We start from the raw sequence: 17751 nt of genomic DNA on the forward strand, positions 1-17751 counted from the left end.
TATATATATATATATATATATATATATATATATATATATATATATATATATATATATGTGTATATATATAGTAGTAGGCGATATATATATATATATCGCATACTACTATTTTTCTACCGATTTTCGTGTTCAAATTTGTTTCCGGGTACGCCGCGCGCCGGTTTGCTCAATGAGTGCGTTATATCAACCGATGCGCCAAAGATGCGGGTATATCCGCCGATTTATCCGTCCCCGTGTACGGATAATGCATACGTGACTGTAGATGTGGTGTCGTCGTGAGCACAGCGTGTCCTTGTAAGTCCTTCCACATGTTTTCAACGCGCTACGCTACCGCAGAAACGCGCACGAGGTTGAATTGAAATGTTCGTTCTTGTTCACCATCGCGGTAGCGCGTAGACGCGAAATATTCTCGAAGAAAGAACGCACGAGAGAAGAGGTGGACATCGAGGCGTTAAAAGCTCGAGCTACGCCGCTCGAGATTCATGAGGACTCCTTATCGGCGCGCAGCCGCGGTATGTCGGACACGAGAGACGGTCGACGAAGACTCCCACGCGTCTTTGCGCACCCGTACTCATCGCCATTGCTTCGAATTATTGAGACAGATTGTGATAGAGCGTTCTGAACTCCGGGGTTATCCGGACGCCTCTCCGAGGGTCACGGATAACGGGGACCGATAATTTGGGAGACCTCGTTCGGTCGAAGTTGGACGGAAAGAAGAAAAAAAGGAAAACATCGGCCCGGAGAAAGAGAGAGAGAGAGAGAGGCGGGAGGGGAGAAGGAAAAAAGATTGTCGAAGCGTTGACGGGTTCCGGGAGACTTAATGCACGCGTTAATTCTCGATTATTGCGCTGTCTCGACCATTTATCTCCTTTATGACCGACGGGCTATCCATATTTATGATTTTCGAGGCGGCCCTTCTCGAAAGTCATCTTGCGGCTTCGTCTTCGTTTCGGCGAGCGGTTAACGCTTTCCTCATGCCGATCGTTCGTTAATCGATAATGGCCTATTTAGGATGTCAACGTTATCGGGACGGTACAATTTTGTGTCGTCACCTTGTAATGGTGAACAGTAAAGGATGTCGGTCGCGTCAGCGAAGTTAACAAATACGAGTAAAGGAAGGATACACAGAGGAAAAATCAGTTTAGTTTAATTTACTTGAGGTGGACGAATCGAAACGCGTTTTCGTTGAAGGAAACAAAGAATTCCTGGTTATAGGAGTCAAATTTGACTCATAAGAAATTCAATTCCCAAATTGTTTTTCCGGAGGTCAAGAGATTTCGAAGATTTCGAATTAACGAAAAAATTGGTAATTTCGTACGAAACGAAAGAAAAAAAAGCGATAAACGAAAAATATCTTTTTTTCCCCCACCGCTGTTGGAATTTCGCAGCGAGTTGTTACTTTGGCAGTCGCTGAGGTTTAATATCAATAAATTAGACTAACCTGCGGCTGATAGAATAATAAAATGGGCATATGAATGTTGGAATGAAGATGCCTTATGCGTGCGTCTATACGTTTCTCACATGATACGATCGTTCAATTTCGTTCCTTCGATGAAATCAGGAGTGCGAGAGTGACACGAGCGAATAGAAAATCGACATCGTCTCGTTTCACGCAAGATGTCGGATGCTCGGCTCGGCTCTTTCACGGAGTTGATCAATCGCACTCAACCTTTTTCGCGCATATCTGCCGGTAACACGAAAGAGAGAGAGAGAGAGAGAGAGAGAGAAAGTGCGCATGGCGATAAATCATCTAGGAACGTTCGAGGTAATCGATCGGATTGATACCCGTGTGATATTAGCGTATAAATGATTCTCTAATTTCACATCCAGCGCGTCGGGTGAAAAGAGAGCTGCATGTGCAGCCACATATTCTGCAAATATTATTTCTCTTTGGAAGCTTGAAATAATTATACATATAGTGTTTCACAACACGTGGATATTATTTCGGACATAAATTCTGGATACCAAAATAACGTACAAAAAGTTTATATAAACATTTGTCGTATCTGACGTTGTTTCCGAGTTACACATATTTTTGTATTTCACTAATTCTCGTTATAAACTGCGTTGTAAACTCATATATACATATATATAAAGATATATCTGTATCCATGGATCATAACAGCGAGATATGTTAATGAGCACCGAAGGCACCGTATCCAAAAGGGAGAGACCACCTAATGTTTCTTCAGATACAGTCGCAATATCTCCGGGCCGCGGCCCTTGGTATAATCGATGCATTCCGTATTCCGCGCGGGCACACGGCCTCTAAACCGCAGTGTTCCCGACGAGAAAAATAGCGGCGGTCAGTATATAAGCCCGTCGTCTCGCGCGATGCCACGAGCCCTCATTCGTATTCCAAAAAACGAAGGGACGCGCGCGATTACCAAGATAGGGTGGCCAGCGCGGTCGCGCGGCGAGACTCGTATTCTTCGGGACAATGAAGCCGAGTCTGAAAACGAAGGGGGTGGCTGTGTCGTCGCTGACAGCATCCCGGGGCTTAGTTTTACCGAGCTTTCAGCCTTCCGTTTCCTCTCCTCTGCTCCTCATTCCTTTTTCCGCTTCTCTCTCTCTCTCTCTCTCTCTCTCTCTTGTTTCTCTCTTCTTTCCTTTCATTCTTTTTTCTCTCTTTCTTTTTTACGTTTGACCCTACGACGACGAAATCACGGGGTCGTAACACCTCGGCTGGAAACGAATCCGACGGGTGTCGCCGCAGCGGGGTCGAAATGGAAAAAAAAGGAGAAGATGAGAGGAGGTCCGATAATCGGTTTCAATCAGCACCATTGTCGGTCAGCGTAATCCGCCAGGCTGAGGCATCGAAAAAAAAAAAGGAAAAGGAAAAAGAAGAAAAGCCGACGACCGAAGGCGAAAGGGAGCGCGCTTCGCTGGCTCAGCGGGAAAAAGCCCGTTCCCGATGAACGCACGTGTATAGCCTCGTCTAGTCTTTAGCCAATATTTAACGTTCTATATTTAACGAATCGTCTAGATTCTCTACAACTAACACGTCGAGATCGATAAATACGCGATACTGCACGTTGCCAACGCGCGTTGAAAACCATTACCCGAAAGTTCGAGAAATTCGGACACATGGTCGATAAACGGTTCGTATTTTTATCTTGACGTGTCAATAACTTTAACGTATGATCACTAATGAGCTGATGATTTTCTTATCACGCGACACATTATTTGCCTAGCTCTTCCATTAGAATTAATTACTTCATTATCGAAACGTAAAGGTCGACTCACCGTGAGAAATGCATTAGATAACGTAATAATGTATCCAAAACTCACAACGATAGAGAGAGAGAGAGAGAGAGAGAGAGAAAGCGAATAAGTGATTTTTTTCACTGAAGAGGGCTCGAATAAGAACCGAAACGTTTTGGTTTTCACTTTAACTTCAGACTCAAAACGTAATATTTTTCTTTTATAATACAAGCTTTTATTATCATTCTCGTTTCATGGCGCTATAATACCCGCACTCATGGCTCTTTGCGGCCTTGATATTAATTTGATTAGATGATATTTATCGAAAGATACGCCGAAGGGATCTCAATCCTGCAATTAATTCGCCATCGCGTTATTAATTAACACGAGCGGCGGCAGAGTAGGAACAGTTCGTAGAATTTCTCTTGTTTGTCGCATACGAGGCGATAAGAGTCGAGCTTCCGTGACACTGCCGGATCCAGAGCGTTTCTCTCTACTCATCCAGCGTGCCCCGCGTTCGAGGATCTCAAAGAGTTGAAACGCCGCTCATAAAGTTCCTCGAGCACCGTGCAATTAGCGCGATATGCAAACAGTAAAACAAAAAATGGCATACAGCGACGATGCGTTTCGATGGACGCAGTCCCGCGACTCGGCTCGCAGCACGAAAGATCGTCCGAGGCTCGTCGAATATTCAAGAGCCGTTACATTTTTGCCGCTGAAGGGGGAAAAAAGAATTCAAAGCTTCCGCTCTTGTGTTTTACGGCGCATCGAACATCGCCGGGGCAATTTCACACTTGCGACTCGCGCAAACACCCCTCGCTCGGTGTGTCTCCTTCCTCTCATCTTCTTCGCGTATTTCAGCGTATTTCAGCGCGAGAGATATCGCGCGCGCGTTCCCCGTCAAAGAGAGCTTTTTTTCCCTATCACCCTTCGAGCGAGAGAGAGAGAGAGAGAGAGAGAGAGAGAAGGAGCGGCGCTTCTTTTATACACGCGGCCGTCTCTGTAAGCAGCCTGATTTCCGTTTAACGTTTCCCTCCCCGTTGCTTTTTTTTCCGTATCAACCGCCGAGGAAATCAAGGGAAACGACGATTCTCGCGTGTACCCCCGCCTTTTTCCTCCTCCTTCCCCCCGTCCCTCTAAGCCTTGACAGTCCTCGCTTAAATAACCCCTCGTGTACGTTCATGTAAATGTGGAGACGCCTACATCAAACGCGGAGTTCCTCGCGATACGCGCGGCGTATAAGATTTGTGAGGACAATTTGCCGAATTTATTGTGTGGACAACGGGAAGGGGGAGGGGGGTGGTTGGTTGTGCTTGAGAAATATATACCATTGTATAGATTATAGCGATTTGTGCGAGCTGAAGTCAACGACAAGATAGGACAATTTTGCATCTGCATATGTGGGTGAATAGGTATCCTCGGGATTTCTCATAATGAAGTGTCGCCCTAAAAAACGCGCGGCGTCGCGATTGAGTCTCCGCTTCTCCCCAGTCCAAAGCCCGCGTATGGAAAGTTTATCAGAAATTACCGCAGCGACGTGGCGGCACTGGTCGGCGACAGTACCTATTTGCTTTCATTCAGTGATCAAAGAACGGCGTTAAGTCGATAATCTTTATCTCTTCGCGCACAGTAAGCCCATTGAGCGGGTCCGCCCGCGGGTCTATGGAACTTCCGCGCAATACGATTTGAGGATAGCGGAATTGAATATTGACCACGACTCGCCGCGTCTCGCTTTTTGCGTTTAATCGCGCTTGAAATCTTCACCCGAATCCGCTTCCTTTCCCCACCCGTTGTCTCGCCAGACCAGCGTGTGATATCGAACGACGATCGCGAATTCGATCTTTCCAGGCTAGACGGAATACGACGAGCGAGAACGAAGGCTGCTCCTTCTCATTCGCGTAACAAATTTCGAATTCTATCAATCCGCCAGCCAACCTGGCGCGGACTCTGTCGCGAATAAAAGGAATCAGCTGTCCGTGCGATTGAAATTGAGTTACCTAGTTTTTAGCTGTGAGAGATGAAACCATATATGCGGGGACAAAAAATTCGCTAAATTAACCAGATTTCAGTTGTTACACGGACAGCTAATTTTTTTAGCAGTGGAAACTAAATCTAACGTTTTTCCTTTTTTTCCCCCGTGAAAATTGCGGCGTAAAGGCTGAGACGGATCGCGGTATCGTTTGATAAGAAATATCCCCCCGTGTCCGTCGTATTTGTCGCGGCTCAATCGGGGTGAGTGCGGCACCATCGTGACACCTGTCATATTTCAGCCGGGCCGGCGTTTACAGAGCGGCTTCGGAAATCGGCGGGAACTCGCGTGGAAGGGAAAGAACACGGTCTAAAGGAGTTCCTCGTGTTCGTTCGACCATCCAGCCGGCCTCCTATTGGCTTGTCGGCTTACGTGCAAGTCGGCCATAATGCCCGAACCGGATGATGGAAAAGCCACCCTCGATTCGGGCCAATTAGCTTCCGGGCGAGTAAGTGGCAGAGAAACCCCCAAGGATCCATTTCTCTCCCGGCACCCCCTTCTTCTCCCCTCCCCCGCCGACGTCCTACCCGTGCCCCTTTCCTTCCACCTCGTCGTCTTCGCCGTCGTGGCTCGAATTGACCTAACTTCGGTGGCCTCGTCGGCGAACGAAAGAGAGAGAGAGAGAGAGAGAGACTGTCGCGTCGCCGAGCCGTCTGTAAGCCGAACTTCATCGTTTAATTCGTTCTCAGAATTGGAAGACACTCTGTCACGCTCCCACGCGTCGCTTCCCCGTACCCAGATTGATTCGAGTTAATTGACTTCCTCGAAATTATGCGCCTAGGTCGTACGCACGCCGAGTAGTTACCTGCGGGCAGGACGGTGCGAATTGATAACGCGATTAGTTCCAACCGCGCTCGCAAGACGCGATGCTGAGATTTCTCTGGCTCCTTTGTACTTGCTTCGAGCCGGCGATTGGTCGTACAATCTCGGTCGATAGACGTGTTCGAGCACGCACTGATCTTGAAAGCGAAAGAGTTTTTCGCGCGGATTCGTTTTCTCTTTTTACGATTGAGTCAACAATATCCTCCTATCGCGAGTCCTGCTCACTTAGTTCACGTTCGGCGTAATCCAAGTGGTTTCAACTTCGTAACTTTCGCTTTAGATCGCTTCACGATCTCTATATCTACCGTAACTGTGCGATCTGCAAAAATCCTTTTAGTTGTTGAAAAATTCAAAGGGAAGCTTCCCCGACATCTCAACGCTCCATAATCTGCTTTGCGACGACGCTGACACAAGTCTGGTCTTTTATTTGTTTATATATTTATTTATTTATCTTTCGAAGTCGTGTCGCGCGATCGATACGCGCGCCAGCCGAAGGATTTCGTCCGCAAGGCGCGCCGAGAGAAGAGACTCCAGCCGAGGAGAAAACCGCTTCTTTTCCGCGTGAGGAAAGTCCCGGAGATGGGCCAGTCGCGTTTGCGTTCGGAACACGTCCTCCTACACGGCGGGTCCTCCGCCCAGGGGTAGAAAAATCCACCCCTTTTTCAGGCGGTCGATACCAGGACGACCAGCCTTACCACCACCTTCCCTTTTCGCTCCCGTGCGTTCCACCCCCCGTCGTCGGTGCCTTTTCTTCGTCGCACCTCCGCATGGCGAGCTCTCCCGCTCCCTCGCATCCCTTCGAAAAGTCTCGCTCCTCCGCCGCTTTCTGCCGAGGCGGCGCCACATTCGCCGTGAAGAACCACCCTTAACGCTCTCCTCGCTCCCCGCGCTCCCTTCACACACACGCGACCCTTTTCCTACTCTTTCGTCCGATGGTCTTCTTCCAGCGCACCCCTCTCTCGATTGCCGTTATTCTCGCGTACGTTTCGGATGCTGACCGATTTAAGATGTGTATACAACCGGAATCGTGTACAAACCTCGTACGTGCGCGCGTGTGTGTGCCAGTGAACGGGAAGGAGGGCCCGTACACGCGGGCAACACGAACTAACTACACATGGTTACCTGACGGTTCCGACGGCTAAGTAATCCTCGGACCATCGGCCAACTTCTTGACCCTCAAAGTGAAAAGCGCCGGCTTTTTCCTATGCTGCCACTCCTCTCTTGCTCCTCTAACCACCTATCTTCTAGCTCGTGACTCTCGTCTCCGACCAGTGCGTCCGAGTGCGTTGCACTCTTCGCTTTTTTCTTCTCCTTGCGGCGAAAGAACTTCGCGAGATACCGACGGTGCTGGCCCGGAATCCTTATTTTCGCTCTCTCTCTTTCACCGAGGCAGACCCTTCCAGTCCGAGAGATTTGTTTGTTCTTCCGTACGATCAGTTGGGCAAACACTAAGGACAGAATTGGCGAAGTTTCGTTGCGCTTCCCATCATTCTCGACCGGCCATCGCGGATTTCGCAACTCCGAGCGTGCGCGCGCGCGCGAGAAAGAGAGAGGGATGAATTATTCCATTCTTATCTCTTCCCGGTCTTATCATCCCGATTTCGCATATATCATCATTTGTCCGTTAGACTATTTCGCGTATCATTTCCGATATCGACGACTCTCAATTAACGTAAAAGTTTAACATCGGAGTATGTATCGCGTGCGTATAAAAGGTCTGTGTAAAAATATATCTTTTCAAAATACAACTTAGATACATATATTTTTCTTCATACCTATGTATATCAAGATGACTCGAAAGCGGCGTGTCCAAAGGAATCTTCGGATTTCGTGATTCCGATGGCGAGACGAGCAAGGACCGAGCGTGGTCGCGCGCGGTAAGGGAGAGGAACGCGCGGAGGAGAGAGAGAGAGAGAGAGAGAGACGCGAGAAAGAAAGACGCGCAGGAGCGTGTGCAGGTTCGTGATTCGAAGTAGGTGGGCCCCAGGTAGCCAGGACAGATAACACCCGAAGATTACCGCGGACAGAGTCATTAGCAGCGTCGGCTTCTGTGTCGGCCAAGATATTCTCTCACTTTCCTCCCCTGTCGTCGTCCCTCTCTCGCTTACGTCCCGCTCCCACCACCCTCTTCTCCGCGGTGCGGTTTTATCTGGCCGGTCAATTCACGCGGCACGATATATACACCGGACCGTTTCAGATCCTACCACTTGCTTTCCATCGTCCGACCACCTCCATCTCCCNTCCTTCACGCTCGAGGAGCATCTCGCGATACTAGTTCCCCCTTTCCTCTCCCGCGCATCCTCCTGCCTCTCTCTCTCTCTCTCCTTCTTTTTATCCCCCATTCGCCGACATGTTCGACGGGCAAAATCTACCGCGAAAGACGCGCATTCGCCGCGCTCGAGCGAGCCCAGATTAGAGTCCGGAGAAATACTAATTGCTCCGATCGGCGTTCGCACATATTTTCCACGGCGCCAGAGGCGTGTCGAGGCCGAAGGTCCACCGAGAAACGAGATAGAGGTGAGGGGGACCGCCGGGGCGTCGTGAGGTAGGGACGCCGGAAGGGGGATCGGCGGCGACGGTACGGGAAGGAGAGAAAGAAGGAGAGGCATTCAGCTTTGATAGGCTAATGACAAACGCCTAGATTGCCGGCTTATCACCCGGCCAGCGCTAATTATTTCTCCTTTGTGCCGCGCCGCGCATAATGGCGTCCGTGCGAGGGAACGAGGAGGCTCTCCTCCTCTCTTTTCATCTTGCACGGTGTGTGCCATACGATTTACACGCACGAGCGTGTCGGCGGATTTTATTTGTTACCGCGCGCGCGGACGTGAATTTCTCGCCGCGGATTGGATGGCGTTGCGCGCCACGGTCGGTCTTCCACTTATGCCTCCACGCACGGTGATTATCAGCCGGCTCTGTGTTCCCCGACGCGACTTGGACCTTTGACCCCCCGGGCGTCCCCCGACGTCTGCCGACGATCTCTGTTTTTCCTGTGCCGGACGTGGCCCGACCCGGCCGCGGATTTTCGTCCGCGAGAGCAACAAGCGGCGGACGCATTGATTTTACAGCCCCCTTTGCGTTTTTTCGCTTCTCCTGTCTTATTGAAAGAAAGAGAGAGAGAGAGAGAGAGAGATGTGTCGCGTTGTGTGGACATTTTTAACATCGCATAAATGCTGATTCAAGTACAGTTTCAAATCAACTGTTTTAAACTAGAGATAATGCTATATGTCACATTCGAAGTTTCGAAACTTCAGTATAATTCGACATTTGTCGATAAAATTCGAAAATCCGAAGTCGAATTACTCGAAGGACTCTGTGCGAAGATTTGAAACACCGAAGTTGCTAATAGAATTAATTTTGGAGAGTGCAACAAAATGCTGTGCAATTAAAGAGTATCAGTTTAACCCAGATAACATTGAGACGTCGTAAAGATGTTTTTTTAGATAATAAGACGTCTAAAGGACTTTTTCCAAACGTCTCTTAGACATATATAATGTTTGGATATCTTTTTAATTCAATTTTGAACAAGCCTTGATTCTTGTGAAGTTCCTGTTTTCCATGTCCAAAATCTTCCGTCACATAATGTTTATTAACACTTTAATGGCCGCACGTCTACGCAGTCAAACGTCGCCAGGGACCGGGAATATTTTTGAAGAATTAATTTAAAAAAACTTTATTAAAATTTGTTGTTTACATTCATAAATCATCACACAGAGAGTGTGGTGTGGTACTGGCCAATAATCTTCGGCGGTAGCATCACACACATGTTGTGTGAGCGGCCATTAAAGTGTTAATGCAAAACACGATTTATATCTTTGACAAAAATGAACATCGTCCGTAACACACATTCTTTCTACACAGAGATATCGTTACGTTCGCGCTGACTCGTCATTAAGAGAGAAGCGGTCTAATTGTTTCGGAAATTTCAAGTTAGCGCTATTAAGAACTTTTCCCCCCGGATAGCCGCGAAACTTTCCCGGACTAATGTATTTGCCCACTCTTTGAAGAGCCCACGCCATAATCCTCCCGGCGGTGCCGTTTCCCTGCGCATTTATCCGCGGCACTTTGCGATTCGCCAAAAGACACGTCGCACTCGTGCCCGCTTTTCAGGCGTTTTTCAACCGCGAAAGTTCGTTCCTCGAGTGCATGGTAATTACCTGAATTCCGGAGCGAAACGTCGCCGCATAAACAGATTTATCGGCCAACAGCGCCGCGAGGATGCGTTCCCCCCGTTTCTCGTAGACTCGTAGAATGTCCTTCGCGATCTTGTTAGTCGCCTGTTAGTTCCGCGGATTAAAGCGACGAGCGATATCTGCATAAAACGGGAGAAATCACGCGGAGAGAAATGCGGGACGGAATGATGAAGCAGGCACGGAGAAGAGAATGAAAATAGACCGGCCGATGCCGGTCGAGAGTCAGTATCGAGATCACGCTTTTTAATCGCTTTTTCCGCTCGCAAGTATGACGAATTAACGATTAAATGAATTTCAAAGGTCGTGCTTCTTTAGATGGACTCGGTTCGCCCGGAATGAGTTTTAAGATGACTTCTCATCGCCGGTGGTTTACGAGGATTTGAATAAATCGGAGCACGTGCGTGCAATCCGATTTGTTCACGCGGCCGCGATATCCGTACATTTCATATCATTATGTAATGATCCGGTCATCACGGATAATTACGGAATGTTGTGAAAATTTTAAGGCTTCCGCGAACAATCCCCGGCACGTCTGGCTTTCCAGTTCATAGACTAACCCGGTATTAATATTTTAATGACGTTGTCCATGATGTATGCGAAGAAACTGAGGATATTGGTGTATCAGTTTGTGCTGCGTTTTATTACGAAGCTCGTAATTTAAATTACTTTACTACACACATATCCACGCACATGCGGGCGCGCAGCTCTCGCCGCGTTATACAGCTCTTGCGCTTGTAAAATTTATTTCTTGTCCGAGTTTTCGGATCCGATATAAGACGAACCGCAACAATCTCGGATAATAAATGTTTCCTTTGACGAAGGTGAGGATCTTTTTTGGTTTATAAGAGAGAGAGAGAGAGAGAGAATCACCTCGAGCTCCTCTCGCAGTGGCGGATGAACCGGTTTCGACGCTACGCTGAAATTAATCTCGCTCCTCCGCTCCATACGATGTTAGTCACGATATACGAGTGATAAGCACGATATCGATATGTTTTATTTGGCGAAGTGGCAGCGAGACTGCGGATTCCATTGAATTAATAAGGGAATTCGATTGAGCCCCCCCCCCCCCCNCCCCCGGCTAATATCCAGAATACGGTCGGCCATGTTTCGATGCGCGTCTATCGATCACTATGTATGCACCGATAACCACTGTATAAATTATGCCTACGGCGATCGAGGCCGGCCTCACAATAGCAGCGGGACGGAGGGGCGAGGGGTCGGAAGTGGTCCGTCGCGGACTCGAAAATCCATCTTCGTGAATTCGACAGCAGAATCGAGCGATGACACGGCTTCCGGTGCGATCGATCGTCGACGTTTTCGACCCCCCTTTCCCGTAATTTGCTCGTTACCGTTCACGTATTAATCTCTCTCTCTCTCTCTCTCTCTCTCTCTGTTTCTCTCCTTACGTAAGAACGCGACGTACTGCTACGCGTGCGAGCGGCGCCTCGTCTCGCCCTTTTCGTTTTGCGTGCCGGAATAATTCCGAGCAGCCTCGTGGATCGTAATAAAGGCAACCTGTGCCCGGCAAATTTGCTCGGATGCGATGTAACTCTCGCGAGCGACTCGCCTCGTGCATATTCGCGTTCGTTTAGCAAGATCGATGGGCGTCCGTCTGTGTAACGCGAGCCCTAATCGGAAGGTAAAGTCGACAAATTACCGTAATCGGGGAGCGAGAACGAGAGAGAGAAAAAGAGAGAGTAAGAAAGGGGGGGGGGGAGAGGGAAGAAGCGAGAAAGAGAGAGGGAGAGGGAGAGAGAGGGCGCCGAAAGTTGGTTGTTATAATAATTTGACAAATTTGTACATCGCACACTAAACAGAAGCAATTTGGTGCTAAGCGCGCGTGCTAAACCGTTACGTACGTTGTGAAACGGTAAACACGCACCATTTTATCATAGTCATTTCTGCCAATTAGCAAGCCGCCCCGATGTTAATAACGAATATCGGGCATGTCTCTGACAAATAATTACGTTTCCAATGTAAATATGTAACTACGATCGTCATCGTCAGCGACGATAAAACCGCGGGCGGAAACACCACGGCCGAAAAGCTCGGCTCGCGTTTGCAGACTATATCGATCGGCACGGCATGATGCATCAGTGTAATAGCCGCTTTGCCAAGCTCGTTCCTCCGGCCCGCACGGAACTTTATGAAATCCTTGCACGAAGATTAATTAACGGGGAGAAGAAGGAAAAAAGGTGGGAGATAAAGAGAGAGAGGGGGAGAGTAACGTGCGGGCGCACACGGTCGTGTGATTAAAGGCAACACCTTCTTGACACTCTTTTTAATCTGACGTACCTCTATATTTTTCTTCGTGCGTCGCGTCGCTTTTTCGTTTTTCTTAATTTTGCGCCGCGCCGTAGATCATTTTCAGACCACGCCGATCGCGGGAATCGACGACCATCGTCAAGTCGATGTATATCGTCGTTCGTAAAAGTGAGATGAATTTTTTCTACAGAAATTCTGAAGACGCGGGAACGCACCTGTCTTGGAATAAACCAAATTCAGCTTACACGTTACCACGCGTACTTTCTCTCGTTTCTAAAGAAACGCGTCGTAAGACGGCGATAATCGAGCGATTGGTCTGAAAGTGCGAAGCGAGATAATTGCAAACGCTTCTTTCCTACGTTAGCATAAAATAGTCTGTCCCAATATATGCTCCCTCCTTTATTGCAGACGATACTGAACTCGATGCATAAGTATCAGCCGAGGTTTCACCTCGTGCGAGCCAACGACATCCTGAAGCTTCCGTACTCGACGTTCAGGAGTTACGTTTTCAAAGAGACGGAATTCATCGCCGTGACGGCCTATCAGAATGAAAAGGTAAGCGATCTTTGGCTTCTTTGATCTACGAGAAAGATCCTGCATGATTCGATTAATTTCATCAATTTCCCAGCGTTCTGCCAGAAAATCGAGAGAAATATACTTGGAGGGGAGGAGGGGGGAAAGAACACGTTTTACACCGTTTGAGAATTCTCGTAGAAAATCAAAATGAGACTTATTCCGTCTTTTTCGTCTAGTAAAAATCATCGATGATAGCGGAAAACGTTTCTCACGCATTCCACCTTCTATTCTACCAAAGTTCGACACACCGTTCTCGAGAGAGCCACAAAATTCGCGCAAGCAGAAACAAGCATTCGCGCTCGGGAAGAATGATTTACACGGTTACTATCTTCGTGAGTGGCGCGCGTTTTAGTTTCTGGTTTAGTCTCTTCCCATTAATTAATGTCTTTCTTCGCCTCTGCGGCGTTCAAGCCGCCACGAATGCGAGGACCGTTTCGCGGAATAACGAGTCTTCTCGGTATGTCATTATTTTCAATGGTGAATGAGTTACTCACACGCACACCACGTGGGCCGTAAGAAGAGACGAAGCCTTGTACAGATTTTGGGTAGGTCGGTTGTACGTAGGGCTATATATTTCTATCTTAATTATCGCGCCTTCTCGGTATATCGGGCGAAGGAAGAGGTGAAAGATTATTAGCTAGAGCGTTCGTGCGAATTCACGGTTTAGAATTTAACGAGAATTCTCTTCTCGATTCATGTTCATCTCTCGAGCCCAAACTTAAAGATAGTTATTTTCTGCGCAGATCACCCAACTGAAGATCGATAACAACCCCTTCGCGAAAGGATTTCGGGACACTGGCGCGGGGAAGCGCGAGAAAAAGTGAGTATCGCTTTTAAAACTGCATTCTGCAGCGCGATGTATTCTCTCAACTCTTTCCCGAAATTGAAGAGGATAGAAAGCAGATTCACATATGCCAGATACAAAATTTCACTCTTAGAGATATTCACTCGATAAACACTCTATCCCATTGCTACGGAGTTTAACCGAATTTGCAAAAATGTTCATCGTATAAAATATCAGGAAAGAGTTGAAAGGAAACGGATCAAAGTGGACTAAGTGTCCTTCGTCGTGTATCCGAGGCGGCCGGAGAAAAAAAAATCACACGAATAAACGATCCGCATCTCAATACAGGACGGATTAAAAACTACCCTCGATGCAAAACAGGGATGCTCCCTCCTCTCTCTTTCTCTCTCTTTGCGGCGCTTTCCGAGAAGAGTAAAGAGCGAATCTGTCTTCGGGGTCGACCTAATTGATCGTAGACCTTTCGAGCTTCCCCTCGATCGGTGCTATTATGCCGACCTTAGGGTCACCCCCGGAGCTAAGGGTTGGTTTCACAGGGCTCATTTGCACTCCGCATCGCCGGCAGTGCCGTCCATTTGTATTCAATATTGCGGGTTTATGAGCTTATGTCAGCGAGAGCTTCCTCGAGGGGGATGCTGGCCCGTTGTTGCCGCGGACCGGGCTGCTATGGAAATCCATTTCGATCTCATTGGTCGCAGGGTTAAAACTCAAGTGGATTTTCATGAAATTAAGTTGCCATGCATGGCAATTTAAACTGCTCTTAATCTCGCTCCGCAATTCTCGTGCGAATATATTTACAATACTTATCGTCATATGTAAAGTGAATCGAACTATTCTTTCTATGCAAAGATCTACATTTGCTATCAATATGTAATTCGCAAGTAATTAAAAAAGCATTTTAATGTTGAATGAGCCGGTTCCGCATAGTGATTCCGATTGTTATAAATTTGACAAGAAAATTACGCGCGGGTGCTGCGCATGTTTGAGAAAAATATATAAGATAAAATAATATTCACGTACGTGCGGTGTGTCAATAGAAACTCGCTCCACTTAGCATTATTGTGGACGGAGCTACGCTTCTCATAAATCTATCGTCGATTGCGCGAGCCAACTTGCCCGTCGCGGTGCCAATGTGCCTTACAATAAGGGCATCACGGAAGGAAAATAGGCTGATGTAAGCCGCGGGTCAGAAAATTTTCCGAAAATTGCGGCGGTCTGCGACGTCGAGCGGATAAAGAAAGGGCGAGGTTAATCGAGAAAATATGCAAAGCAGGGGGCGCGTCGCGGCACCGCCTAATTAGAATAAGGGTTAGTTTTGGCTTATGGTTTCGGTTAAGGGTGGTTGGATGCCATCAGGATGCCACAGGCTAGAACTAGCTAGACAGAGAAAGGAGAGTGAGAACGACCGGGAAACACCGAAAGTGCCGGGAGCGAGACAAAGACGAAGAGACGAATCGTGAGAGAGAGAGAGAGAGAGAGAGAATAACGTGGCGAGAGAGGGATCGGGGTTGGAACATAGCCAATCATCGGATTAGCATACTGATGCTCAGGGGCGGCGCTGTCGTTAACGTGGAGGGTGCCACTTGGCGGCTTTGAATTTTATATTGGCCCTACAGATCGTTTTGTGGCTGCACAAAGAACGCGCTTTGAGAGCGCCAGCGGGAGCGGATCTCCGATGAAAGCGCGGAAACCGCTCTTCCTACGGTCGTGCATGCGTGGCTCTTTCGCATACTCTCTTCTGCATACGATCAAAACTTTTAAACGTGCGCCACATTAGATTGATAACAACGATATTTCGCGCGCGAGCGACGCGAGCTGTGACGAGGAAACGGAGAAATGACTGATATAAAAGTATCATGCAGGAAGGACTGATCTCTCTCTCTCTCGTCTCGGGGAGGCGACTTCGCGAATAATTCGCGCGACCGTTAAAGTAAATGCCCAGCCACGGCTGGTGATCAGCGCGCGGGACACGACAGGAAATCACCGCACGCTTCTCGAGTTATAGCGTTAAACAGCGCTGACAGCCGGTCGATGCATTGTTTCGTTAATTTTTTTAACAACTCGCGACGTGCGGCGCGTTTCGTCACGAGACGAGTAACGCGCCGCTCGAGCGTGACGAGTCGATTCGCCACGCTGTTTAAAAAAATATCCGGGCAGAAGGAAAAGAGTGAGTGAGTGACAGAGGAAGAGAGAGAGAGAGAGAGAGAGAGAGAAAGCAGAGCGGGGACCGGCGCAGCGAGTTGTCACGTCATTTATCATCATACCGCCGCGGAAAGATCGTATTGCGATACGCGGCGAATTAACTCGTTCGCTCGTGAAACTCCCATGACCGCGTTATAATACGTACCAACGCGGGCGATATGTATTTTCTAGCGGGCCCATTAACGCGGGTGTTAAATTAATGGCCTTGACACTGAGGAGAAAGAGAGACCGAGAGAGAGGGAGAGAGAGGGAAGGAGAGAGAGAGAGAGGGGGGGGGGGGGGGAANGAGAAAGGGTGCGAGGGAGGGAAACAAAGAGAGAGACCATTGTCTCCGGGGTTAATTCTCCACGATCGATACCCGCTTTCCGCGTGTACGCGCATACCCGTCCTCCGATTAATGAGCGCGAATCAAAGCGCGCCGAGAAATTTGCACCGGAGGCTGCCGAGTTTTACTTAACTTTTGCAGTTAATTATATTATCCCGCAAAGCAGCGGGAACCATTGGAATTCCTGTGCGTTCTCCGCATTGCAACAAAGCATTCCTTCGAGGTGTAATTACAATCGGATCGGGCCCGGGGCTTTATTCATGATTTTCGTGGAAAATATCCACCTTGTCGTACGGTGGTACGCGCGATCGGGGAGAAAGAAAAAGGGAAATTCACACTGAGACTAATGAGAAAGCGCTTCAAGTGGTTTTATCTGTGCGATAGGGGAGGGGAAGGAGGCGGTGGCGATAATTTGTTACCCTTTTTATCGCGCGGTCTCTATTCTCGGGACGTCGCTCGCCAACTAGCGCGGCTTCCGCAGCGATTCGACACGGCCGATGCTGATCAACGATCGTTGATAACGCGAGTTTTTGCGGGGCGATTACAATACGCGACGATAAGTCCAAAGGGTGCAGCACAAAGTGCACACATTTAATAGGAAGCCTCTATCTCGCCCGTAAAATCGCTCCCTTTTGTACGGCGATTCAATGTTTCAGAAAAAAAAGAAGAAAAAAGAAGAAAAAAAGTCTCGCGATTTCTCCGCTGCGACTCGCGCAATCCGCGAGTGAAAATATTCAATTCCGCGATCTAATCCAGAATTAATTGGCGCATCACGGATCCTTTCGGCGAGCTCGAACAAAATTTCCGGGAACGTTCCTAATCACGCGAGGGAAACTCGATGGTACGTTACCGTCGACAATCGAGTCGAATGACGGGCCGGGGTTACGAGGGGCGCGGCGTCCGGGGCAAATCTAATGCATCGTCTCGTGCGGCCCGAACAAACCTAAGCCTCGTGTAAGTCTCGGCTATAGTCGTTCGCACAACGAGAGGCTTACCAGCGCCTTAATGCCATGTAATGCGATCAGTTCACTAATACAGAGGCGCGCTCTCGCTCGCCCGCCCGAGGTGCATCCGCGTCAGATGCGCGCGCGCCGCCGCTACGGACGCTCCTCGTGGATGCATCCGTGACATGCACTCGTTGCACAGCCCCGAGAGAGGGTGTGCGGGTTCTCTGGTTTCTGTACGTAAGTGCGAGAGCGCGCCAAATCAATAGTTCGCCGAGGTGCATCCGCCGTATGCGATTCTCGTGTGTGAGCGCGTCTTCCCTCGCCCCGCGCCTGGGGGATGTGCACTTTTATTCGCACTCGCTCACCCCTTCCCTCCCCCCCCCCCCCCC

General features: G+C 48.7%; 1 protein-coding gene across 1 annotated transcript in view; it reads left to right on the plus strand.

Moving 5' to 3' along the window:
• The window catches only part of LOC106742279 (optomotor-blind protein), a 106208-nt gene that overhangs the window by 83576 nt on the left and 4881 nt on the right, over positions 1-17751 (plus strand). The window contains exons 5-6 of the mRNA XM_014615067.1: positions 12919-13065; positions 13830-13906. Of these exons, the coding sequence (XP_014470553.1) occupies positions 12919-13065; positions 13830-13906 (224 nt within the window). The remainder of the gene's footprint in view (positions 1-12918; positions 13066-13829; positions 13907-17751) is intronic.

Source organism: Dinoponera quadriceps, unplaced genomic scaffold, assembly GCF_001313825.1.
Source record: "Dinoponera quadriceps isolate SergipeBrazil2010 unplaced genomic scaffold, ASM131382v1 scaffold3, whole genome shotgun sequence".
Taxonomy (NCBI): Eukaryota; Metazoa; Arthropoda; class Insecta; order Hymenoptera; family Formicidae; genus Dinoponera; species Dinoponera quadriceps.